Raw genomic sequence first — 27,346 nt, 5'->3', positions numbered from 1 at the left:
AACATCCGAGTTGCCATTACATAGTAGTTGAAAAGTAATAGTATGTATTTGTTTATATGATAACACATAATATTTATAAACAATGCTTGGAATCAGTGGGAGTATGGTATCCCTGATTAGAATCTTGAAATGCAGGAGAAAATTGTGGAGGGGAAGGGAAAGAGGAATGTTGGGAATTATCTGGCTATTCAGATCTAGTAACTAAACATAAGAAAAGCCCTTTCAAGCAACTTTTCATACATCACAACAAAATATCCACATTATGTATAATTGTTCATTATTTTCCTAAAATTAGTGACTTAAGGTTGATTAAAATTGTGAGATCAGTTAAGGTTACGGTGGAATAATATAAAAAAAATAATACTGAAAATCCTAAAACAGAAAAGATGATGAAAATGATGATGAAATTAGATGTGCAAGAAAATATTAAAATATTAAGTAAAATCACAAACAATAATATCATTTTGTAACACCGTTGAAGGTTTTCACAAAACACAACCACATGTAAGTAGGTTAAGCATATTTAAAGATAAACATGAAATACAGCAGCTGTTTCAAAATTATAATTTGTTTTTAAAAACTAATATTTGACAATTTTTAAAATTTTGATAAATTGGTTAAATTAAATGCGCATTAAGCGTCTTGCAAATCAAAAGAAATGCAAATATAATGAAATGCAATATAATATTACAAGCATAAATTAATTAATTGACTGCAGATTATTATTTTTTATTCATATAGAATATACAACTTTTTAAAAGAAAATAATGCAAATGAAATAGTCTGCTAAGTATGTTGTTCAAACTAATGGTTCATTGTTCATTACCTCCGGCCTTATAGTACAGCCAAACTAATGGTTCATTGTTCATTTCCTCCGGCCTTATAGTACAGTCAAACTAATGGTTCATTGTTCATTTCCTCCGGCCTTATAGTACAGCCAAACTAATGGTTCATTGTTCATTACCTCCGGCCTTATAGTACAGCCAAACTAATGGTTCATTGTTCATTACCTCCGGCCTTATAGTACAGCCAAACTAATGGTTCATTGTTCATTTCCTCCGGCCTCATAGTACAGCCAAACTAATGGTTCATTGTTCATTTCCTCCGGCCTTATAGTACAGCCAAACTAATGGTTCATTGTTCATTTTCTCCGGCCTCATAGTACAGCCAAACTAATGGTTCATTGTTCATTTCCTCCTGCCTCATAGTACAGCCAAACTAATGGTTCATTGTTCATTTCCTCCGGCCTCATAGTAGAGCCAAACTAATGGTTCATTGTTCATTTCCTCCGGCCTTATAGTACAGCCAAACTAATGGTTCATTGTTCATTTCCTCCGGCCTCATAGTACAGCCAAACTAATGGTTCATTGTTCATTTCCTCCTGCCTCATAGTACAGCCAAACTAATGGTTCATTGTTCATTTCCTCCGGCCTTATAGTACAGCCAAACTAATGGTTCATTGTTCATTTCCTCCGGCCTTATAGTACAGCTAAACTAATGGTTCATTGTTCATTTCCTCCGGCCTTATAGTACAGCCAAACTAATGGTTCATTGTTCATTTCCTCCGGCCTTATAGTACAGCTAAACTAATGGTTCATTGTTCATTTCCTCCGACCTCATAGTACAGCCAAACTAATGGTTCATTGTTCATTTCCTCCGGCCTTATAGTACAGTCAAGCTGTTCACAATTCAGCATAATAAAAGTAATTAATTTAAATTTTAAAGCAAATTTAAATGGTTAGCAGATCAGTGGATTCATAAATTGTATTCTAACTCAATGCCCTTTCATCAAAGATTGTGTGTTCATTCATACATTATAAAGACAGAAAAAACACAATTAGTACATTTTAATTTATGCACAAATTTTTTCTAAATAACAAGGAAAATACGTCACGGCTAGACTGTATTAAAAACACGAAAAACAGCTGTCTAAAGATCATGAACAGATGTTAAAGTTTACAAAATAAATCAATAAAAAATATTTTAGGTTTCTAAACTATGTCAATGTTATTCAGGATTTAACACTTGTTTAGTAAACAACTACATAACAATGAAGGAATAATGTTTGTTATTTTAATTTCGCAACAAACTCCTCTGTGTTAATCTTCTTGTTACACATAAACATACAATATAAATGAGTATTGGGAATTGAGTGCCAGAACCAATTATTTCCAGTTGGAAGGTTTTGTTATTTACCCATTCAACTTAAAAAAATGAGAATAAAAAGTTAACTTGAAATGTTTTGTCAAAAATACTTTTTTGTTATTTGAGGAATATTGACAACAAAAAATATTTATTGATGGAAATCTTCAAAACTAATTGATTAAAAGATAAAATGATTGTTATTCACAACAAATAAAAGAATGATTTATTATTGAAGATTACAGTCAGGAATTAATTATTATATCAATAAAACTAATTATTGATCAGATAATGAAAAACCCAAATCCCACAGATAAAAATAAATGTCATAAATTTTTTATCAAAATGAAAAACATACATTGACTTGGAAAATCCAAATAAAGGTTGTACATACATGCATATCATTGTGTATAAACTCGAAAACGTACTATACTAATTCCAGCGAGAGATTGTACATGACTTCATCTTTCTAGTTTTCAAACAAGACGCGTAAGAAGGACGAGGATGAACGTCGATGACGTCCGTACGAGCTCTTGCTGGGACTAGTATACATAGTTTTAAATTTGATTTTTTTTTTGATTTACATATATTATTATGTATAATATATTATATTAACATAATGTGCATCTGCATAAATTTTACAGTTTTAATTTTGTATGACGCACAAAGAAAGATTTTCTTTAGTAAAAATTAATAATATAAATAATGAAATAATGGAAAACATTGATAAATAATTATCTAGAACATTCTGTCATCAAAAATGATGCATAAAATTTCATCACTGATTTAATATCTACATAATTATTTGCAACGAATTCAGAATCACTATCAATCAATTAAAAACGAAAATTAAAACTAATTAATGATGAGTTGTTTCATAAAATTTTAACAATTCATCAAATTTCAACGGTCATTTGCGAGTTCTTTGAATGTCCTATTCAAGTTCTGTTATTATATCATTATAGGCCAGTTACTTGACAGAACTGAAACAATAACAGAACTTGAAAATTAATTCGAAGAATTGTTCAAATTCTCTGAAACAACAACAAACTGTCCTAAGTCAGAACTTTCTATTTTCTTCTAGTTAAAAAAATACGCCAGAAATTCATTTGAAATATAAACACTGATTTGCAGAAATAGAATTTAAATGAATGTAACATTTGTACTGTCAGGGATGGAAATTGTAGTTTATGAAATACCTTCGAAAGGAATGTAAGTCAAAGCAATCAAGCATATTATCAATTTTGTTATAAAATGATAGTCCAAAAACAATTTTAAAACATGCTACATAGTACTTATTAGTTTCAAGTCTTACCAGATAAAATATTAGCAGACACTATAATGTGGGTGATATCCCCCGGTGAGTCAAATGAAATTATTAAAAATTGGCCATCATGGAACCAAAAGACCCACAGAACAGAAGATAAGACTGTGAGCTAAAAATTCAAGAACGTCCCAACCACAAACCACAAACTATTATTATATTGTTAATTAATTTCATTTATATATTCATGCCTTTTGTCAAAACAAAATAAAGAATGACTGTAATGAAAGGATTAAAATGAAATAGATCACGAGGTCAAGATGTTTTACGCATTATCTAGAGCAGAAATAAAACAAAAATGATTTATTTAATTGTAGCAATAGTGCACAACCTGCAGTCCGATTTCATATTTACAGCAGCGTAATTTGCCAAAAAGATCAAAATTTTGCACCACTCGCAACATAATAATCAAGAACGATAAAAATAAAACAGTCTGAAAGAGGAGTAAAGGGTTATTCATTATTAAATAATCAATTTTACACGCGGAGATATTTGCAAATGAAATGTTTTGGTATTTTTCTCGACTTTCAGATCATTGTTTCTAATATGTGTTAGTATTTCTCCCCCGAAGCTCGTCATAGCACAATATCTACGAGGAAATACAAAACACTATTGTATTCCCTTTGCGGCTAGTGAACAATTTGACAATGGATAAATTTGCTATACTGATAAAAACGTTAGAGAACTCTCTGCCCCTCTGATGAAGTTCTCGGCAACTGGTTTGGTGGTTGGATGGATGATTAGGGCAGCGCGAAGCATTGCTTCAGCAGCATGCGGGTGGAGTGATGGAGGTGCAGGGCGGATCAATTGGCCGCCCAGTGCTCCGCCCGCCAGAGCAGGCAGTGCATCACCCCGGGGCCCTGGGACACGTTAGATGCTGGGGTCGACTGAAATTAATGCCCATTATTACTTATACTAATAGTATACGAACTTTCATTTTAAGTAAAAGAACAATGCATAAATATGACTGACGCTGAGAGCTCTGCTGTAACCCTTTAGCCTTTTCAGATAAATGACGCATGTAACGGAAAGATGGACGGGTTACAAGTTACAATAGTGCTACCAGCGATATGCCTCTAAAGATACGATAAAATATTTTTAATAAATTATTAGGTTTGGACATACCTAATTAATGATCGATAATAGATTGGAAGAGCTCAAGTAAAAAGTTTGTTAATTATGCAGCAATCTGACAATTTTAAATATTTATAATTAATGTGTACATCATACATAAGTAGTTGTCAGTGAGTAAAGAGACTATGGCACCACCGATTGGGTAAAGTTGTGAGGTGGTAGGAAATGGGGAAGAATAGGGCAATTTGTATTCACCGTATTAGAAGTATCAGTGTAGCGGGCAAGCAGGCTCCTGTAGCCCCTTCCAATGGTGGCGATGAGGGGAGGATTATCCTCGCAGCCCTCCCCGATGTGTCCCTCCGTGTCTGTCCCCTCAGGGCTGGAGTAGGCGGGCAGTGGAATGATGGCGCGGACCTCTTCCTCGTAAGGTCTGAATATGGTAACAGGTCTCAGGGTCTCTCTCTCAGCGATGATGATACAACCCCAGGTGGTACCGATGTATACATCATCATTTAGTACAGCCAATGACGTCACCTGAAACACAAAGGAAAAAGAGATTAATAATTTCAATGATATTTTTTAGGAAAGATTTTTTATATTATTATTTTTTTACATTAGCTCCACACAGGAGGCCCAGAGGAAAAAAATCTCTCAGGGCCTATGTCATCTCTGGGGATGCTCTGTGGAGGGTCTTTTTAGGGAAAGGAAGGAGAGGAAGTTCTGGAAAGGAAAATTGTATCAGGGGGGGGTAGGAATCTGGGGGCCAACGTGTCCAGGAGTGACGGAAGTATGAATTCATCCCTCCTACTGCGGTGAAAAGCAACGGGTCGAGAGAGTCCGGTCGGAGCCAAAAGGTCTTCCTCGACCAGTCTCTTCCCAACCGGCCTGTCAAGCAGCGGGTAGGCAAATGCATCTGCTGCCAAGACCTAGATAAACCTCATCCCATGAACCCGGGTGCCCCTGCTTAGTCATCAAACATAGCGAACCACTTGGGGTGACCTATGGCAGGGGTATTAGTTTTCCAATAAATGGTTCCCAGGGCGGTGGTATCCATACCATCCTCCCAAATTACAATATATATGGAGGTAGATATTGTTCAACCACTTAATGCTTTTGAACGAGTCACGCTCGCGCGCTAAATGCGTTCCAATTTCTGCTAGCCCGAGTGATGCTCGCCGGTTTCGACTAGCAGCTTTCTATTTTTAACTAACACGAAGTAAGGCTCGTCAAAAGTTAGCAATATATTTTACGCAGTTTGAATTTGCCTGCAGTTTGCCTCAGAGATCGGTCGCATCTTCCTTAGAATATCATGTAAAATCACCTCCTTTCCGAGAGTAACACATTGAATACATAATGTGAAAAATGTGCACCTGGAGCATAGAGCTAAACAGTCCTTTAAAAACCGCACAAGAGTCCCAAATGCTCTCAACCTGTCTGCAGGCAGTGGGACTATGGCATCCCCAATTGGGGAGGGGAAGGAGATGGAGAAGAAGCACCTGGCTATTCAGATCTGGTCACCAAACAAGGCTAAAGCCACAGGACTACATAAATTACAGGATTGAAAATACAAAAAAATAGGATACAAAAAATTCAGGATTGCCCATAAATTATGTTTGGATATTTTTTCAGGATACAAAAGAAACTAACTTGGCAGCGTCCAGGGCTGAGATGCTCTTCAATGGCAATGGAACGAAGACTCTCTGAACACGGAACAAGCTTTGAGCAGTCCAGGCGAGCAATCACAACCTTCTTCATAGCGTCCCACTGGTATATCACACAACCTGGGGGAGAGAGAAAGTTATTAGAGCGACCTTCTTGAAATTCATCTAGACTATATTATACACAATTAACTTTAAAAACTACGTCCAGACAAAGAAACTACATGCATTTTACAACAAAATTCCACAACATCTGTCCCCCAGATATAAATCAAATAGAAAAAATTAATGAGCACAAGTCACGAATTAAAGTCTGGCTGCAAGAGGTCAATGAAAATATATCCTTGAAAATGGCACTAAAAACGACATATAAAACACACTTAATGAAATTTACTCTAGACTGCTTAAGCACATGACCCTAAGACTTAGTGAAGATAAGAAAAAATATATACTCATGTACACCCTATTTTGTATTTTCATATATATGTAGTCGCTAATAAAAAAAAAAATAATATTAAAAGAGAAGAAGAAGACATCTTTGAAATTTGATTGCTGTGAAAATTTACCATAGAATTTTGGCACTAGATTGATCTTCCATAACATCATTTGAATACTGTATAATTTGATGACCTTGTATCTAAATAATTACTTTTAACCATCTTACTAGCGCAAAACTGTGAAGAATCACGGGATTTTCTGAATTCTCGACAAATCAGCTCCAATTTCGAAAATGGAAAATAAAATTATTTTCTGGTAAAAATATTTTGTAGGTAGGTACTTTATCGCTTGTCTAAATTCTTCAAACAGTTCCAATTTTGAAAATGACATAAATTCACAACAAATACGTAATGTAACATCTAATATAATATTTAATGATTATAATTAATATAATATATCAATCTGTTATACGAAGAAACTAAAATATTTAATATTCGCAAATCATTTATCCTGCAAACCATGAACTATGTATTTAAAAACGTAAATAAGTTTGAAGAAAATGGAGAATAGATCAAGTAAAAGGATTAATAATGTATTCTATACCCTCCAAATCTACACCAAATTAATGCAAACACATAACAATTTTATTTGTCCGCTTTCGTTCAATCTTATAACAAAACAATTACAAATGACTAATAAAATATCATATTACGTAAAACACTTAAAATTATGGCTTAATGAGTTAAAAGTTAAAACACTGTTCATAAAAATTTGTTGTATTTTATTATAATAGCCCTTTTAAACCGGTGGAAAAAAAATCGGAATAGCAATGCACCATATACCAATATTAGTTATTATCCCTTAGGTCAGGGAAAAATAATTAGAAAAAATCTCCAGAGACCAAATACTTAGAAAAAGTACACGCACTATCGCGCGGTTGAGGGATGATTTGACGGTTCCATGATAACTCAACACAGTGAAAATTCAAACACACTTTTAAAAAGTGATATAAAGTCATTTGAAACGATGAAATTTTTTTTTTTTTAACCTAACCTAACCTACTTAACCCAGTTAATAAAGTTTTTGTTTCATCACTTTCCATGACTTTATATAACTTTTTAAAGATGTGATGAATTATCATTGTGATGATTTATCGGGTGATAGATTTGATATGCGCATACCATTATTTCAGTATAATTTCTCTAAAATAAACCCAATTCAAATTTAAAAAACAATATTTATTTATATTTTTTCATGCACTTACACATTTCTACATTTATGTAAATTATATTTTCTTGTGGTAAAAAAAAAAATAATTTTTCCCTCGAGATAAACACAAATGAAACTCTGGGCAAATTTATCTAGTCAAAAACTGGGAGATGATTACATCCATTATATCTCTTAGCTACAGATGTTGGATTTGCTGGCCTGTATTTCATATTACTTGGCAATTCGTCTTCTTCCTCATCTGTTTCGACACTTGTTCTCCTTTTTTCAGGTTTATTTACCAATCCGTCAGCAACATCCAGGCGAAACTCTAATAATGTCAAAGTCTTGTTCAAGTCTGATGGCTTAATATTACGAATACTTACGTATGTAATATTGGACATTTGAAACGAACGTCGATCGGTAAATGCACCCCAGAAGTTTTCAACGGAATTCGCGGAAACTCTAAAGGCCTTTTTTTTTTTGAAGAAGCTAGTTTTTTTGCTAAGCCCAGGGTAATTTATTATCCCGACCGTCGCTTTTTATTGCGGGCAGAATGCACCACTTCAACAATCACCAGCAACAGGATTACATGGAGATGAATGATGGACTTGCCGAACTTCACAACAGTGCTGCCAAGGTCTCTTATCTATGTGAGGTGTCAGCGCTTTATTAGCAGCAGACACATACCTGGACGCTATTGGTGGACGCGGTGGACTCTCTCGCTGCAGCAGCTGGTCCAGTTTCTTCACCACCTAGGATTCTTGCTGCAGAGTCTCCATCTTCTATCTTCGTGTCACCTGTTCCTATACTTCATTTTACTTAACTTAACTTCACTTTATTTTTGTAATATTCATATTTTTTGTAATACCTGCATCAACTGTAAAGCGCCCCTGAGGTGATATCTAACAAAAGCGGCGCTATACAAGTTATCCAATAAATAATAATAATGTCATTAAATTTGTATGTATTGAGATATATTTCCAGTCGTCTCACGAGAATCTACTGGTAAAATAATGTTTATATTCAATTTTACTGCACAAGTCAATATGTATTATAATTAATATATTATTAACTAATATATTATTTTATTCCTCAAATCTACCTACCTACTCTATATCTTTAACCTATCTACCTACCTCCCATATTTTTAACCAATCGACCTAACTAACCTATATCTTTAATCAATCTACCTACCTATTCTATATCTATCCATCTATGAAGAAAAATATTTTCTGTTTATAACTATGTATTGTGCAAATTCATATCTTATATTTTTCTTTCTTTCACATTTGACAATTATTTATCCCACAAATATTTTCACAGAATGACGTCAATGACATCAGTAAATACATAATATGTAAATATCAGTTTTCATTTATCTGAGCAGCTGAGAATATAACGTAAATTAATTCGAAAATTATGCAAGCATAAATTATTACCTGATTGTTGATCTTACTATGACATGGTTTTAACAGCTGTTAAAATGAATACATTTATATTTTAAACTTGCCAAAGTCCCCGGCACACAGTTTTCGAAATGTAATGCAGACAGTGACCTTCATCTTGTTTTGAAGGTCAAGTGTGCAAAATTTCATCAATCTTGGAATAAATGTGTAGATTTGTATAAAAATCAAACAATCGAAACCCAACTGCCACAGACAATCTTCTTTACACAGTTAAAAAATCGAAGCTTAATTTATTAGTATCGTAGATTGCCAATCTTACTACTACAAAAAATAAAAATAAGACGTAAGATACGGGATACATGATACTTATACTCAAATCCACTGGAGCACCAAGATAGACGATAAAATGCATTGAGCGCTGGAGATTTTCATACATTTGGTTTTGAATTCACCCGCGCTCATTCAAAATCATACCTGAATATTGACACGAAAAAATAGCTCTGCTAATATCGCAGTTACGAAGACGCGGGGATTTTGAAATAATTCCAATTTTTTTTCGATTTATCTCTTCAAATTGGCTACCTTTTGGCCAGCGTAAACTCCAGTGGTTAGCACGAATCGTTCACTGATAGTTTTAGGGTAATGTTTACATACCTGGGTAGATATAAGTGCAGACAGTATTATGCGAGGCCACCGCATGCAGAACACGCGAGCAGGGAGAGGAAGGCACGGCGGGGCACGCCAGCTCCCGAGCCCCCGCGGCACCCAGCCCCACCACCAGGCGGTACACCCACAGGGAACCGCCGGCACTGCCACCACACCAAAGCTCGCAACTATAAAAATAATGGTACAATTCATTGAACCATGTTAAACTAATAGCTCTGTGAACAATAGAGAAAATTATAATTATGTCTAACCAGAAAGTGATTGCTTCATATGAAAGTTTGATACAGTTTTTATATTGCAAGAAACCAAGTTGGGTTAGTAGGTAGGTAGGTATCTTCTCATTTATCTAACTTATGATTTATTTCAATTTTAAAATTTTACAAAAACAAAGGTATTTTTGATGGATGCCATATTGGAGGGAAAACTCAGAATTAAGAGGGATATGGAGGAAATTGAAAATGGTTGAAATTAATTAGGTGTAGATATGTGTTGTGGAAATAATGTAGGAGGAAGAGAATATGTGAAATGAACCGTGCACCGTAAACACGCAAAAACATAATAAAAATTGGTACTAGTCATCTGCTGAGACAGCGGCGAGGCAGTGCAGGGCTGTGGCGGCTCCTAGTTCTGTCATCACAAATGTTCCTTCCCCCATGGTTGGACTTAAGGGAGGGGCCACATTATCCAGGAGGAATAATCTGAAACAATTCATTACATAATATATTAATATTTTGGTTGTCATATTGACTGATTCCTAGTCACAAAATATTATGTAGTACACATAATATGAGATGATATATAATTCGTACTTTTAAATTTCAATTATTTGTACCATCAGACACTTACCTTCCATTTGATAAAGCTGCGGCAACTCTGGCTAGAGAGGGGAGATGTTCCAGGGCGGCAACACGACAGCTAGTGGCAACACTCTCCAGGGCATAGGAAAAGAGATGCTGGCAATCGGAGGCGCTGAAATAATAATAATAAAAAACATTATTGAAGTCATTATATAATGTTTAATTATTAATTTCACCTGGCATCAAGATCTGAGCTTACTTGTAGGCATGTATTCTTCCAATGGAGTCTCCAATCCACACTCTATCACCCACGGAACAAACTGCCGTTGGTATGATTGGTTCATCAGCTGCAGCCTCTGAAAACAACACCAGTATAATAAAATAAGTTATGTATTTAGTGCAAGCACTAATACTGAAATATTTGAAAGGAAATTGGGGTAGGTATTTTCTTAGCAGAATAATAATATCCTTTGAATTATGAATGTGTTCCATTTTTAAAGGGTGCTAAAGATTTTTTTTTATTGAGAGATGTAGAATGGAGGGAAAATACCATGTGAAAAGAGTAAAATATTGTGATGTGGAAATGATACATTAAAAGTGTGGTTGGAGGATAATTACTTATTTAGCAGAAGGGAAATATAACATTATGTGATATTTATTTTAATCACAAGAAAAATGTGCACACACTGGACTCGTTCATGGTGGATACGTTTCATGCAATACCGTGTAAAAAAGTATACCGGTATAAAAATAAATTTGGGAAATCAAAAGATTAAAAAAAATCATTAATATACATGTGTAATGTATCTTAATTTTCTTTTAAAAAAATACTATAAAAATTGTAACAAAGATTATTCAGTATCACTGTAAGATAATAGATAAACCCATTTACACACATTTGGTACGACATCGAGGAATGTAGCAGCGTGTTATTTCAAAATTGTGTAAAATGGGAGTCCAGTGTACATACTGTAAATAAGTAACAATATTAACTATAAAACACAAATGGGCAAAACCCACAATAAATTCCAAGATTTTCAGGAGCTTTATAAAATTCTTAGCTCTAAATATAAAACATACATTATTAAAATGTACACATGTAGAGTAAATTATGAATACAACAATGAAAGATTATATTACATTCAGTTTATTGCTGTTTGATGACAAAAAGATTAATGCAATTTCATATTAATGTGGATTATGCCCTTCAAACTCTTCATAGTTGATGCATAGTGTTTGAAGAAGTAATTACCTTGGGAAGAAACGGGTGGTGCTGACAGCGCATGATAGTTTAAAAATCGTGCATTGGCAGTAGCCAAAACATCACAGCGTGGTCGACAGCGGGTTATCCAGATTTCCCAGCCTGGTGTACCCTCATCTGAAGAATAAATAGAAAAAAAAATTCATCCAAAGCATTAAAAGTATCCTTTATGCATCTCTATCAGCCTGGCATGTCGTAACACTAAAACATAATGAAAAAGCAACTAACCAGTAATATTGGGCATCTGAGTGGCAGTTGCCTTAGTTACATCTGCGGCATGGTACAGCGATGCAACATCGGCAAGATGAGTGAATTCCGGAGCTGAAGCTATGGAGACAATTTGTGATGCTGAGGGCCGCTGCTCCGGCTGGCCTGACCAGCACGCCACCATGAGGTCCAGCATGTAGCAGGGGTAGAGGGTTTCCTGGGATTGAGGATATGATTAGTTTGGTGACTAACGTAGTTTACATAGACCGTCTCGCAAAAAAAAAAAAAAAAGTAACCCTGCTCTGGGTACCAGGACATAAAGGTATTGAGGCCAACGAGCGGGCTGACGAACTAGCAAGGAAAGGGGCGAAAGCACCACTTGCGGGATCCGAGCCGGCCGTAGGAGTAGCAGCTTGCCACACCAAACTACATATCAAGAGGTGGGTCAAATCCCAACACTGAGGAATGGAAGAAGGCACCCGGAATGAGGCAATCTAAAGTACTCATAAACGGACCGGACCCTAACCGAACCAGGCAACTACTCGATATGGACAGAAACTCACTGAGGGAACTGGTAGGACTATTAACGGGACACTGCCATCTCAGGAGACACATGCAACTGTTGGGAGTGGAAAACACCAACATTAGGGTGTCCCAAAAAAATTAAAGTTGTTATTTTTGAACGCATACCCTCTAATTTTGTTTTAATAATGACAAAACACTTATAAAAATTTTTTCGTTTACTTTGGACAACTGCAACCCGTGCCGACTTGCATCGAAAGATGTCAGTACTTGTACATTAAGACGCCAGCGAGCAAACGTGTTGATGAGCTTGTAGTAACTTGCTATTTTGTTAGTAAACGAAAATCACTCGTTCAGGCAAGATGTTGTTAGATTTACGCACTTCTAAAAAGAGTATATTTTTAATAGGAGTCGTAAAACAACAAATATCGGTTTCTAAACTACCATCTAATGGAAAAGTTCTTGAAGTTTTGTTCTACAATATCCGGAAAGTGAATTTAACTGTCAATATATACCAAATATAGCCATAGTTGGTATTAAAAGCTGTGTTTGAAGTAAAAATCAGTCAAGTGACTACAAGCCCTGACATACCACTCTTCAAAAAGTTTCGAGATAACTGTAAAAATGTTGATCCCGATAAAATTCAGTGCTACAGAGAAAATCTCACATTGCACCTAACCGCTTCCGAAATCGATGATTTGCTTGACTTTTACCGTACTGCACTGACAACAAAAATACTTGGAGATGACTATTGAGAGTTTTTAGAGCTCTGTGTGATAGTTTTAGGAAGAGATACAGCGAGAAAATTTAAGATTCGGCCTCCAGGTGCTCGATGGATGGCAAAGGCGCTTTATTCCTTGAAAATATCATTAATTTGTGCGCAATTAAAAATTACCGGTAAGGATAAGGCGGCACTTTTAGACGTTTGCCTGTTCATAGTAACATCATATGTCAAGCCATGGCTACAATGTATTATAGCAGTTAAAGCACCTTACCAGGACTTGTGCTTTTTGAAATCGATGAAGGCTTAGGAAAAAAATGATGAAAACATCTCAATGACAGCTTTATTTCTGTTCAGTGAGCAGTTATGGTATTTGACCGATGAAGGATCTATTTTATAGCTGTTTGACGACGCTGTGGATCAAACAACTAAAATAAAAATGCTCGAAATATCAAAAAAAATAATTTATCAACCCATGACAAACGTTACATCCCATCGAAGGAAGATCTTGATGGTAAATTGTATGCTAAGTTTATTAAGTAGTTTAAATTATGTTTTGTATTGAGGTTTTTGTTCATATCATAATTTAGTGACTTTTGTTTCAGAGAAAAATATTTACGACTTCATTTCAGTCAAGAGCAAGTATTTGTTTGATCGTCTGAAAACAGATGCCAGTTTTCTTAACGAATTACCTACGATGTGGTCAAATAATGCTTCGTATCAAGAAGTCAGAAAGAAGGTGTCGCCGCTGAGGGTAGTGAATGATACAGCTGAAAGAACTGTTAAGTTAATGCAAGATTTTCATGGCTTAATTTCACGGTCGAAGAGGAACAAAAATAATTTTTGTTACGATGCGTTCAGGAACACCGGAAGATTTATCCTGACTGTAAAAAACAAATTATGAAGAAAAAATTTAATCAATAAACCATTTTTAAATATGAAATACTACATAATTGAACATTTGTGCATTTTTAAATTTTATTTATCCGACAAAAATGAAAGTTGAAAATCCTTCCATATTAACTCTGTACCATATGTTTGGCATCAAGTCGGCACGGGTTGCCGGTGTTTAATCAAAATAATATTTATTATATGAGTTATTGGGATCAAATGGAATAAAATAAGAGGGTATGCATATTTAAATTCATGAAAAAAAAATTCTTCCTTTTGTCCTGAGACATCCTAACCAACATCTGTAGGAAACGTGAAGAGGAGGAAGAGACTCCAATTCACATATGGTGCCAATGTCCCACTCTGCTGGGAATAAGGCTCAGATACCTGGGAAGACACAGTGTGGAACCAGAAGACATCGCCACATATCCAATGACAGCCCTGGTGTACTTCATAAAAGGGACCGGGTTACTGGCAAGGGAATGAGGTAAAATGGGAGATAGTACAATGGGCCTATGGCCTAAGTGCTCACGGGGAACGTAAGTAAACCACAATATTTGAAACGACCACAAGTCCGAAGCCACAGGGAATACGAAATATAACGTATAGAAAAAAAAATAACTATAATAAGGATACATTGTGTACAGCATTACAAAACAAAAAATGGATCTGCGATACCCAAGGAAATTTAGACGGAAAAGCCGATGAACTAGTAGGACATCTGAAAACAGTAGTAAATGAGCTAATGCCTTTAACTAATATTATATTAAAAGATACAAATAAATGGTATACGAAATCCTTACATATTCTACAAAAACAAAGGGATACAGCCTATAAAGCCTGTAAAATACAATTCACTGAAGAAAGGTGGGAAACTTATAAGAAACTTAGAAACATGTACAGTACAGAAATAAAACATACCAAAAATTCGTATATCAGGCAAAAAATAATTACCTCTCAAAGTGACTCAAGAAAAATGTGGACTACACTTAAAGAAATTATAAGCGGCAAACAGAGGGAAAACATTAAGGAAGTTCGGTTTCCAGATGGAGTTGAAGATGATACACTTAAAATAGCCCAAAAATTTAACACAAATTTTGTACTTAGTGTCGAAAACATAAATAAGAGTATTCCATTAGTCGCAGATACCTCTTCTCAATCATCGGAAAAAAGAGAGAATAAAAATATTTTCAGGTTTAATAAAATTGACAATGAGTATCTAATGAAAATCATTAAAACAATGAAACCAAAATCATCGCCGGATGGAATTACTATAAGCATAATCAAAGATGCACTGCCAGCTATAGGAGACAGATTAGTTGCACTAATAAATGAATCTCTGACTAAGGGAATTTTTCCGCAGTCATGGAAAACCTCCATAATAACACCAGTGCCCAAAATAATAAATGCTAAAAATTTCGAAGACTTCAGACCAATAAATGGATTGCCTAAATATGAACAATTACTAGAATGCATTGTGAAAGAACAGATGAGTAAATTTATAGAAAAAAATAACATCCTAGTAAAAGAACAATCTGGGTTTAGAAATAAATATTCCTGTGAAACAGCAATAAATTATGTGATAAATGAATGGAAAACAGCTATGGATCAGAAGAAAATCACAATAGCAGTGTTCTTGGATTTTAGACGTGCTTTTGAAACGATAGACAGAGAAAGACTAATAATGAAATTGAAGGACATAGGAATCCGTGCTAATGAATTGCAGTGGTTTATTGATTACTTAAAAAATAGAAAACAAAAAACCAAAATTGGAGATACTATCTCTGAAGAACAAGAAATCAACATTGGAGTTCCTCAAGGATCTGTTTTGGGACCGCTCCTATTTATTTTATATATTAATGATATAGTGAAGTGCTTAAAGTACTGTTCCATCAAACTTTTTGCAGATGACACACTTTTATATATTATAGCAAATAATATTGAAGATGCGTTGTCAAAAATACAAAATGAACTTAATGAATTATCTAAGTGGTTAAACATAAATAAATTGAAATTAAATGTAACTAAAAGTAAATTTATGGTATTAGGGAAAAAACTAAACGTAAATACTGTCCTAAATATAGACAATCAAAATATGGAAGAAGTAAAAGAAATTAAATACCTGGGAATCATAATAGATAACAAGTTAAAATTTAACACTAACTTTGAAATTTTAAATAAAAAAATGGCGAAAAAGGTTAATTTCTTAAGTAGGATAAAAGGAAAATTGGACATTAAAACAAGGATATTGGTCTACAATACCACTGTAGCATCCCATCTAAATTATTGTACAAGTGTAATATTTCTAAGTAACAAAACCCAAATTAAGAGAATGGAAGTAATCCAGAACAGAGGCATGAGGTCAATACTGTGTTGTAGCAGGTACACCAGAATAAAAACCATGCAACGTCAACTCAATATTTTAAGTGTGTGGCAACGATTAGTTTATAATACCTTAGTGTTTATTTATAAGCTAAAAAATAAAATGTTACCTGACTATATGTCAAAGAATGTTAGAATTAATAGTGCAGTTCATTTATATCCTACGAGAAACTGCAACGATTTTAGGCTTCCTAAAACACACTTATCAGAAACACAAAACAATATTTATTATAAAGGTTTTAAAATGTTCAATGAACTCCCGGTAATTGTTAAGGAAGCTAAAAGTCTTGCAGTTTTTCGTGGATTATGTCTCAATGTTGTTAAATCTAAATTTTAGTATGTAAGAAGTAAATAATATTGTAGTAGTCATAGAAAATAATATATTAGGTATAAGATGTAAACTCTTATAACTAAATAAAATATACATTAAAAAAAAAAAAAAAAAAAAAACCGCCTCCGACTTTAAAAAAAAAAAAAAAACGTAGTTTACTAAACCAAAACTATAAAAAATCATTTTTATGCCCATAAGCATAAAGCGGGAAGTTCAAAATAAATTTTAATTCATAGAAATCACCAAAATTGGGTAGCTACCACTCGAGTGGCCAAAGCATTGGCATACCTTGTGTGTGAGAGGGGGTCTCCCTCCTTCTAGGATGCATTCCTTCACCGCTTCATGACCCTCAAATGGCTGCCGCAGAGTTAACAGTTCGTACAAGAACATGCCAAATGAGAAGCAGTCCACCTAAAAACATTTAAAGTAAGTTAATTTGGTAAGTCAATTGGACACAGTGTAAGGAATGAATATGAAATTTTTGAAGATTTTGAAAAGAAAAAAACAAATATCAGTAAAAAAGGTAAACTTGCCTTTTCTGTGTACTCCTCTTCACCGTTGTAGCGCATAATCTCTGGCGCCATGAAACCTTCCGTACCTCCGAAACCTTTGGTTCCCGACGGCAGCGAGAGTCGACTGATACCTGAAAGATCAATCAAATTATTAAAAAAAGTTGTAAAAGTTGAACACAAATAACATAAGAGGACAATTATTATTGATTCTTGCATGTCATACATACTTGGTAAAAACAGCATACATTGTGCTACCCAAAGTGAAAAACATACTATTGATATATTTTGAAAAAAAGAATTGTTTAATCGGAAGGAGCGAAACACACAAGAAACCAGAGTAGTTTTGTGGCTCTCACCGTAATCTGCCACTTTGATGTGAACTGCCAATCCAGGGTGATCTTTGAATGGTCCAACTGGTGGAGGCATCTCCCATACTAATACATTTTCAGCCTGGAATAAAAATAAATGACATCATAAAACAACTTCCTGAACGACTTTAAATTAACCGCCGTGGTTGTTACCATGAAAGAAAAACAGCCGAAACAAGTGAAATCTTTGAGAAAACTATATTAAAAGTGGGGAACGCAAAAAATAATATCAATCTTTTTATAAAACAGTGACTGGTAAATTAAAAGTGCGTTAATTCGAACCCCGATAATTAATAAAAAGCCTAATTTAAAATATTCGCTAAAGAAATTTTTTATCATGGTTTAATTCAAAATTCATTAATTTGTAATTCGAATATTATTTTTATTCGCGCACAAAAATTTGTTAATGTAATCTGAAAAAATTATTTTTTTGCATAAATAAATCATATAATTTCATAAATCTGAATTCGACGGACAGCCAAGGCGGTAAAACTGTGAAATGTGTTTTTAATTAATTTTGCACTATAATTTTGTAAATCTGAATCGATTTATCATATTTTTACGAATTTACTTTGAATATTAAATTAAATAAAGGGTCAGCTGCGATGAAATTTCTATTAAAATATATAGTATTTTTACGAATTTACTTTGAATATCTGAGTTTAAGGGGCCAGCTGTAAATCTTGACTTATGCACAAAAATGTTCAATTTACTTATTATTATGAATGACTGAACTCGAAGGGCCAATAGCAGGGGCAATCGGCTGCGAAAATTCGATTCACAGGAGAATATGTCATATTATTAGGAATTTACTCCGAAGATACTACCCAAATTTGAAGGGACGTTCAAGGAATTCGATTTTCGGTGTTTTCTTTTCTTTTTCGAATTACGTGGAGTTTGTTGATTCGAAATATGATTGTTGATATCCCGTGTATTTTGAATTAATGGAATTCCACAGTAAAAAACTAGTTTAGGTAAGGTAGTTTATTTCTCCATAAAAAGTAGTAAACGAGTTGGTTATGAGCTTATGGATAGTGAAACTTCAATCAGTTCTCTTTTAATGTACCTTGAGATCTCTGTAGATAACCCTCTGTCTGTGTAGGTACTCTAGGGCTCTTGCAGCCTGCACAGCCACAGCCTGGGCACAGTGCGGACCGAGGCGAGCCCCCGACTGCCGGTAACCTCGTAGGACGCAGTCTAGAGCACCCTAAATTACCAAAAAATATTGGTTAAATTGTAAAATACATTTGCTAAAATGGGGTAAAGTTTTAAAGTAGCTGCATTACCAATTTTTATGCAAATCTAGAGTTTTATTCCGAGATTGATTCAATTTTACACACTTGATGTTGAAAATAAGAGGAAAATTATTGTATATTCTGATTTCGAAAATCTCTGTGTAAAGCCTGGGAACTTCAGCTAGTGCAAAATAATTAATGACAACTAAAATATGTCAGATGTCATATTGTACTTTTTATTTACATTTGTAACGAAACGTCAAAACAAAAATTAATAAATCAAAACATTCACTGCATGTATTCCATAGAATATTTTTTTTTGTTATTGCCATTACTAATAATATTAGTAATATATAATAATATAATGTTAGTATCTACCCACCTAACTAAGAAGTAGGTACCTTATTTAGTACCTAGTGGGGTTAGTGCTCCAAATTAAAAATTTTCAATGTAATAATAATAAGGAACTTCATATTTCAACATCACATTTTTTACTGGAGTTACTTATTTAATGGCTGCACCTACCCAGCTTTCATAAAAGTAGGTACCCACTCCATTACAATGTTTTTCTAAAAATGTGCTAAGGGTTAGTTACCATGGGGGCCAGGGCAAGCACCAGGGCTAGGGGGGCAGTGCAGGCAGCTAGCAGGGGGGCAATGTTGGGGTGGCGGAGGGGCAGCAAGACCCCCAGCTCAGCCCGGGCGGAGAGGTAGGCCCGGCAGGCGGCTTGCATGGGGTCTCGCTCCCAACGTGCTGCCGCTGCCTGCAAATAAAAAACAAAAACATATTCAAATAAATGTTATAGAGAGGTTAACCATTTTTGGAAAAGGAAAAGAAAATTAGTTAATCTTTTCAATCTAGTATGTACCTAGGTACTTATTTATCGTAATCACCAAACAGCTATAAATTTGATAGGACTAACTTCTATGTTTTTTTTTTAATTTTTAGAAGAAAGACAAACATTACAAGGTTATAAATAACCTGACATTATTTTAAAATTTTATACTACCACCATAGTAAGCGGAAAATGTAACATTTTTCCTAAAAATCGACGAGCACACAAAACGACAGTCACTAGAAAATTCACACCAGCCAAATGGATGACTTCTTCAGCGCAGTGCTTGGCTTACTGATTGGGGAAAGGTAGCTGTAGACAGTTCTACCGGCAGAACCTGATACTACAAAAACTAAGCCCCCCGCAACATCAGTTCGGTTTCTTTTGGTTACCTCCTTGTATATATTACAATAAAGAATTAGAGTTGAAAAGCGTTTTTCCTAGCTCTTGTACAAAAGAGATAATGTTATACATAAATCAAAAAAGAGAAATAAGTATAATTTGTGTTACCTTGTAAGCCTGGAGAGCGCTACTGGGTGCCCTGGGCCCCGGGGGCACGGGCTGCAGCACCTTGAGCGCCACGGGGCCTCTGCCCTTCCATTCGGCCCTGAAAACAAGGCCAAAGGCACCCCTACCGGCTAGGGCCCCCCGAACAACATCACCGCTGTTGGCCAGGCGGCGGGAACCAAGATCAAGGAACATCTAAAAAATATTTAAAAAAATCAAAATTAATTATAATTACATATATTAACTATGAAAATATCCGAAAGGTAACATTATTAAGGAAAACTATATTAAAAAATCCAGGGTGTATCAGACCGGAGTCCTTTACATTGACTGTAAATAGGGGGTGCTGGGTTTTTTAGTCGGTGAGCTGCTATATGTTCAGGGCCTGATCCGGTTGCTGTGATGTCGTATATCCAAGGAGAGAGCAGTCAGTAGTCCCAGGAAGCGCAAGGTCGGAAGTTAAAGGCGATTGTAGTGGTTACAGCGGGAAAAGCAGTCCAGAGTGAAGAGGTCAGAGTAGATGTCGGAAGAGAGATACTTGATCGCTTTTCGCGCAGTATATAAAGAGGATAGCGGAACCGTGCATAGATCTGTGTGCGCAGGACTGCCCCATGTTAACGAGGTGCATTTTTGTGCAGCTTTGTGTGTTTTCACGTGACTTTAATAGTCAATATTAAAATTATTTATTCAGTAGTACTCTTCACCCCGCTTCATCTCATGAAAACTGCTTTTTTCTAGCATTTTTAATGTTTTTATATTTCAATATTACTTTACAACAAAGACGCGAGTACATCTTTTCAACCTGTATATTTTTATTTTGCATAACTGCGGTGAGACTCTCCCAAATCTAACATTAATTTGCGCAATTATATGTGAACAGAGAAATATTTTACTCGCTATTTCGTGCTTTGTGGTGATTGGCTGACGGTCGCCGGTCAGTGTTTGGCCTGGCAAAAGAGAGGGGATGCGACGTAAATACTGGGTCTGCAGTGCGCGCTCTACTCAGTACTCCCCGGTCGGGGAGGGGATACGATGTAAATACTAGCTTTCTTATCATTCTATGGTCAGAAAGCCATAGAATGATAAGAAAGCTGCTTTGCGGCATTTGGATAGCATTGTCGATACACAGGGTATCATATAAAATAAAGCATTTGGGTACAATGTTAGGATTAAAGTATAAAAGAGTGAATGAGTGAAAAAATAGGAGTAAGACAAACAGAACAATAAATGCAATGTGGGCGTGTTTAGTGATCCAAAAGTCTTGCAATTCTCTTATAGTGTGTACTGATTTACTTTTTATTTTATTTTATGTTACTGTTACATGTTTTTAATAATTTTGTTTCATATTTAGTTTATTGTTTCATCAGGTACATTCTGTTTTTATATTCTATGTAAAAAATGGGTGTAAAATCAAATAAAATGAAATGATACATAATAAGTGGAAGACATTTCTATTCTTTATTCTACGAGCGGCATTATCCTGTGCATGTAGTAGAACCAATAGATAACTATTGAAATTACGTTTGACGGTGTCTATGATTGGGAATTAGCAATAGGAATTGTCCACAGATGATACGGACTGATGAACTAAAGAAAACTATCAGCTTTAGATGGGTGAAAGCCGCTAAGAATTGGCAAAACTGTAGAAGTTTGAAAAAGGCCTATGCTTAAATCTAGATGTCTAATGAAGAAGAAGAAGATAAGGATATAAGGATGATACAAAATAGACTTACAACATCGGGAGCAATTTGAACAAGTTTGACCTCGTGGTGCATGGGGCAGTCCACTGTGGCGTTGTTGTTGGCTTGCAGGATGCACTCTTCAACTGTCCAGGCGTGGAGAGGCGGCGCGGGAGAGCCCAGCCCGGACACCACCCCCTCCATCGACGGCATTCGTGAGGAACCTGAAGATGGAAAGTATTAGTATTTTGGTAATATTAAGGGCTGATAAAACAGATGTGCAAGTTTGAGAAAGAGAATGGCAGACTATGTAGTTAAGAAAACATCGCTAAAATGCATGAACACATAAATGACAAGGATGTCTTTAGCCTACGTATGCATATTGTATTGTAATGGGCGAGTTTAGTTTTTGTAATGGGTGGTTCATAGTCCAAGTGGGACTATTTGGCTTGCGTTTTGCGAAAGTCTTGTTCCTACAGTGGACAACAAACGGTTCATGTAGGATGGTTAGTTAAGGTACCTGTAGAGTCGGGTCCCACTCCACTGTCGCCATCGGAGGCACAGGAGTCCTGAGAAGCTCTGGGGCGCATCCCTCCCACAGCCCCTTCAGCATTCTCCACTACGGGGGCCCGCTTGAATGCCTGTGGTAACCAAAAATATTATTGTATCATGCCGAAGATCTGATTTGGTTAGAGTAGTAAGGATAGCACAGAGGTGTTACATCTATAAATGAGTTTCAATGTCAGATCCACAAAACCTGGAGCAATTTTTACTTTGGATAATATATATTTAGATAATCAACATTGTAAGAGGAAAGCATTATGTATCTTTAGTAACAATAATAATTAGTTGAATGTATACCTCGTTGAAGTGAGCTTGCATGTCTCCTATGTGATCGTGCCCATTGACCTTTGGTCCGCCCTCTCCCCCATTGTGTGCCCCATTGCTATCAGCCTCAGTTAGGCAGTGGGGGCATGGGATCAGTCTGGTCACAAGGAATCTGCCCTCAGAAGTGTGGACGAACCTAGTTCCTGGAAAAATACATAGATGTCAGCACATTGACAAAAAGGGGAGTATCAAACAAAATTGATCAATTATACATAAACCTCACTATGTGGATTGAAATTTGATGTTACATAATAATAATGTATGTACATCAAATTGAAAAAATTAAGAGATGAGCAATTGTTTCAGGGGATATTTCACCATCCTCTCGATAAGCGGTGAAAAGCACTATCCATAGGATTATGTATGTTTTCGATTTATTTATTCATGAAGTCCGAGTTTACTATTCAGTACTGGAACCTATCAATAGTGGGTATATCATGGAGGTATTTCACAATCCTCTTGATAGCTTATTCTAGTTATCCGTAGTATAATGCATATTATTAGTAAATAAACAAATAAATATTCGAAATAGGTAGAAAACTCGGTTATCATATCTGACAAAGCCACATTCTAAGGTTCGAGTATCGAATAGTAAACTCAGACTTTATAAATAAATAAATTGTTAATCAAATATATATGTTATCCTATGGATAAGCTATCAAGAGGATGAAGAAATACCCCCATATCAGATAAGTTGGTTGAGTTTTCTACCCATCATGAGGATTTATTAATGGATAGTTACCAAAAGGATGGTGAAATAACCCCTCGATAAAATAAGAAAAGGAACAAACCTAATGTAGGATACCAGTCCTCCAGAAGTATATCGATGTGGTCAACTGCTAAAACAAGAAGCTTTGCCATGGCCTCCATAGATGGCTCTAGTGTGATATTCTGCAATGAAATCAGTCTAATCAGTAAACAGAAGGAAATATACAAAAACAGAAAATACAGGGTGCATTTTATATTCCAGGTCGATTTTGTTTGGCCGCCATTTTGGTTTGGATGACATTTGTAAGTTGGCATTTGGCAGTTGTAGAGAGTGGTTGATAATAATTTACTACGGAGCATATAACGCCGCAACATTGTGTTGAAATTATTAAACCATTTTATTTAAATAATTGTTCAATTGTGAACGCGGAGAAAATTACGTGACTAACCGAATAATGTCAAAAAGTGGTGATATCGACTGGCCCCCCACGATCCCCCGATTTGACTTTTCTCGATTTATTCCTATATGGGGTGCTTGAAGGAAAAGGGTACACCAATAAATCAACCACAACCTCAATGCTTAAGGACAATATTCCGAATGAAATTGCTGAAATAATGTCAGAAGTCTGCAAAAATGTTATGAAAAATGTGCTAAAAAGAGCTCGCCTTTGCGCCATGGCCAGAGGCGGCCACTTGACCGACACCATATTCCATACATAATGTTAAAGACCATATTATAATCAATCAATAAAATATAAAATTGTTTTTCATTTAAAAGTTATTAAAAAAAAAACATGGACCTGGAATATAAAATGCACACGGTACATTTAAACAGATGTGATTCGTACTTGGTAGCCAATGGTGTCTCCCTGTTCATCAGTGATGGGTTTTTTAATGATCATTTCATCAGCAGGAAGGATGATTTCTAATATAGAGGAATTTGCCGTATCCACTTCACACCAAACTCCTTCTTGCTTGAGCTTAAATCTGAAGAAAAGAAAAAAAGAAGATTAATAGATTAGTGATATCAGTCTAATAAAGAGTCATGCGGAGGGTTCGATTTCATGTCAGTATAATTAGCGCTTGTCAATATTTACTTGAGAACATACCTGGAGTATCTGTAAACATTGTGTTCTTGCGGCAACTCCTTGATGGACAGGAGCAGAACTCCTGAGCGGAGTAGTCTCACACCAGATTGCCAGACGCACCATTCTCCACCGTGACTCAGCACACGTCTCACTGCACTGTCACCATTCAACTAGAAGTGGCAAAACAAAAATACATACATATGTGTTTGTCTTCTGTGATTATTTTGTTTGGGTAAAGCTTTGCATCACTTTCTTCAGGGGTACCCAAGGGATCCAGTTTTGGGTCCACTTCTCTACATCCTTTTTACAAATGATGTTGCCAAAATAATTGAGTCATTTGGTCTCTTGTTTCACTGCTACGCTGACGATAAGCAAGTTTATTTTTACAGCGCTCTAAACAATCAATAGTCTCAAGATCCGTATAGCCGATTATCTAGAAGCAAGGAGGCCTTTAAATGGAGGCCTCAGCACAGATAAGCCACCCAGTGAGGCCAACATTACTGGATTTTACTATGAAATGTTAAATATTGTACCAAAACAAAAAGCTCTCTTCAGCTTAAGCTGAAGATGAATTCTTCTTAGACTGAGTTTCTCTGGGCGGCCACAAACAAATGTCAACATTTTATAGACGATTCATCTATTTCTATTTCCGGCAGAGATACCATTCCAAAGATAACAGTCAAACTTCTCGGTGTCAATTTAGTTTCGGACTTTTAATTTAAAAGTTAAATAAATGGGACTATAAGCACCGTTTTTTTTCACTTAAGAGAACTTTAGTCCGTTCGAAGAAACCTTCTTACAGATGCAACAAAACTACTTATCAACTCTTATGTAGTCTCACGTTTTGATTACTGCAACGGCATTTAATTCCAAAATATCGAACTGACACACTTCAATCAGTGTTCAATGCAGCAGCACGGCTCATAACCGGGGTCTCGTAAAATATTCGCACATTTCAGAACACCTTAGTAACCTTTACTGACTCAAGTGCCCTGAAAGAATCCAGTACAAATTGTGCTGGATGGTGTTTAAATCTATCAATGAAATGGCTCTACCCTACATCTCTGAACTATGCGTCCCGGAAAACACTGGTCTGAGGCAGTCAACTTTTAGATCAGCAACATCATCAGCTATTGGCAGACTGATGGAAACTAAGCGCAAGCCAAATACTAAGTTTGGTGATCGCACTTTCGGAACATCTGAGCCGAAGGCTTGTTATAAACTCCCTCCGGAACTAAGATCCATAACAAGTCCAACAGAATTAAGGTCTAAACTGAAAACTTACCTTTTTAAACTGTCATACTCTTAAATTAAATATACTATTCCTGAGAGTAGCATTCTTGTATTGCCTATAATACATCCTAATCACACTTTTTCTATTGAATTTACATAATTTGAAATCTGTCTTATACCGAGGGACGAATCACATTTAGGAAAGTGAATTCTGATCAAAACCTTGTATGTACTGTGGTACCGCCCAGCATAAATTTTGCTTTTCTTTTCCTAAACACACATATTAACCGGTCAGCAACGTAAGCAGATATACACGATAAAATAACGATAGCAGTCAAGTACAATAAGCGTGTTTACACGTCAACGCGTGTCTCTCCATAGAAATCGTTCTTACTCCGTTATTATTTTAGTTACATCCCTCAAACAAAAACTAAAAGGTCGATTATAGATCAAGCTACACATCACTACCAAGTTGTCTATGGAAATACAAAACAGGAATCTGCTGACAGTCGCATAATTGACACAACATTTTTACCCGCGCAAAATGTCTGCCGGTAGCGCCGCGCGCTTCACATACTAAATTTTTATAAAATATTTTTATATGAAATGATAAAAAAATGAGGTGATAAAAGTGTTTATTACACATATATACAATAGAATAAATATTTTTGTTTACATAATCTGTGATTTTAGTACCATTTTCACCTAAAAACATGACGTGAGTCATTTTTAACCTATTTTTAATGTTTGCGTTCTAAATTTTAATATTTAAAAATGCTAATATTTATTTGTAATATAATAATTTGAAAGCTTATTTTGTAACTTTTCTAAAACAGTTTTTACTATTCGGCTACGTTCAGAAATGTTTCATTTATAGAGCTTTAATTGTGAAGCGGTAATAACAAAAAGTTTTCGTAAAATGTCATTTCGTTAAAGACAGTTAAAGTGCTTACATGGCGATTTTCGGAGGGGTTAAAGAACATATTATATAAATATTATTAAAATAAATATGTACCAGAAAGTCCAATTATGTCCTGTGTGTTAATCTTAAGTGACCTACCAGGTAAGTATGGTACTGTATATTATCTGTCTGTACAAAATTTAAATACATAATACATAATAACATATGTACATTCTAGCATCACGTTCATCAATCAAATGCATTGTACATATGACTTTGTATTGGTGATCGACGAACCGGTGGATGCAATCTGTTAGCTATAAATTGATAATAGTTTGACTAGTCTATAGTTAGTAATAAGTA

The 27,346-nt window shown here is 35.3% G+C and overlaps 1 protein-coding gene across 1 annotated transcript in view; it reads right to left on the bottom strand.

The window, feature by feature from the left end:
* Positions 1–513: 513 nt before the first annotated feature.
* Lrrk (Leucine-rich repeat kinase) overlaps positions 514–27,346 on the bottom strand; it is a 99,968-nt gene continuing 73,135 nt past the window's right edge. Inside the window, exons 32-52 of the mRNA XM_089647564.1 lie at positions 24,871–25,019; positions 24,610–24,748; positions 23,845–23,944; positions 23,027–23,196; positions 22,686–22,806; positions 22,220–22,389; positions 20,490–20,681; positions 19,740–19,907; positions 18,976–19,116; positions 17,898–17,991; positions 17,563–17,672; positions 17,318–17,440; positions 12,204–12,399; positions 11,967–12,092; positions 10,974–11,070; positions 10,764–10,886; positions 10,490–10,615; positions 9,906–10,084; positions 6,188–6,321; positions 4,796–5,074; positions 514–4,353 (exon numbers count right to left, since the gene is read on the bottom strand). Of these exons, the coding sequence (XP_089503690.1) occupies positions 4,270–4,353; positions 4,796–5,074; positions 6,188–6,321; positions 9,906–10,084; positions 10,490–10,615; positions 10,764–10,886; positions 10,974–11,070; positions 11,967–12,092; positions 12,204–12,399; positions 17,318–17,440; positions 17,563–17,672; positions 17,898–17,991; positions 18,976–19,116; positions 19,740–19,907; positions 20,490–20,681; positions 22,220–22,389; positions 22,686–22,806; positions 23,027–23,196; positions 23,845–23,944; positions 24,610–24,748; positions 24,871–25,019 (3,021 nt within the window). The 3' untranslated portion in view covers positions 514–4,269. The remainder of the gene's footprint in view (positions 4,354–4,795; positions 5,075–6,187; positions 6,322–9,905; positions 10,085–10,489; positions 10,616–10,763; positions 10,887–10,973; positions 11,071–11,966; positions 12,093–12,203; positions 12,400–17,317; positions 17,441–17,562; positions 17,673–17,897; positions 17,992–18,975; positions 19,117–19,739; positions 19,908–20,489; positions 20,682–22,219; positions 22,390–22,685; positions 22,807–23,026; positions 23,197–23,844; positions 23,945–24,609; positions 24,749–24,870; positions 25,020–27,346) is intronic.

Source organism: Hesperophylax consimilis, chromosome 3 (assembly GCF_061612785.1).
Source record: "Hesperophylax consimilis isolate HC1 chromosome 3, BYU_Hcon_1.0, whole genome shotgun sequence".
NCBI classification, from domain to species: Eukaryota; Metazoa; Arthropoda; class Insecta; order Trichoptera; family Limnephilidae; genus Hesperophylax; species Hesperophylax consimilis.
This window is presented reverse-complemented; position numbering and strand designations above follow the sequence as displayed.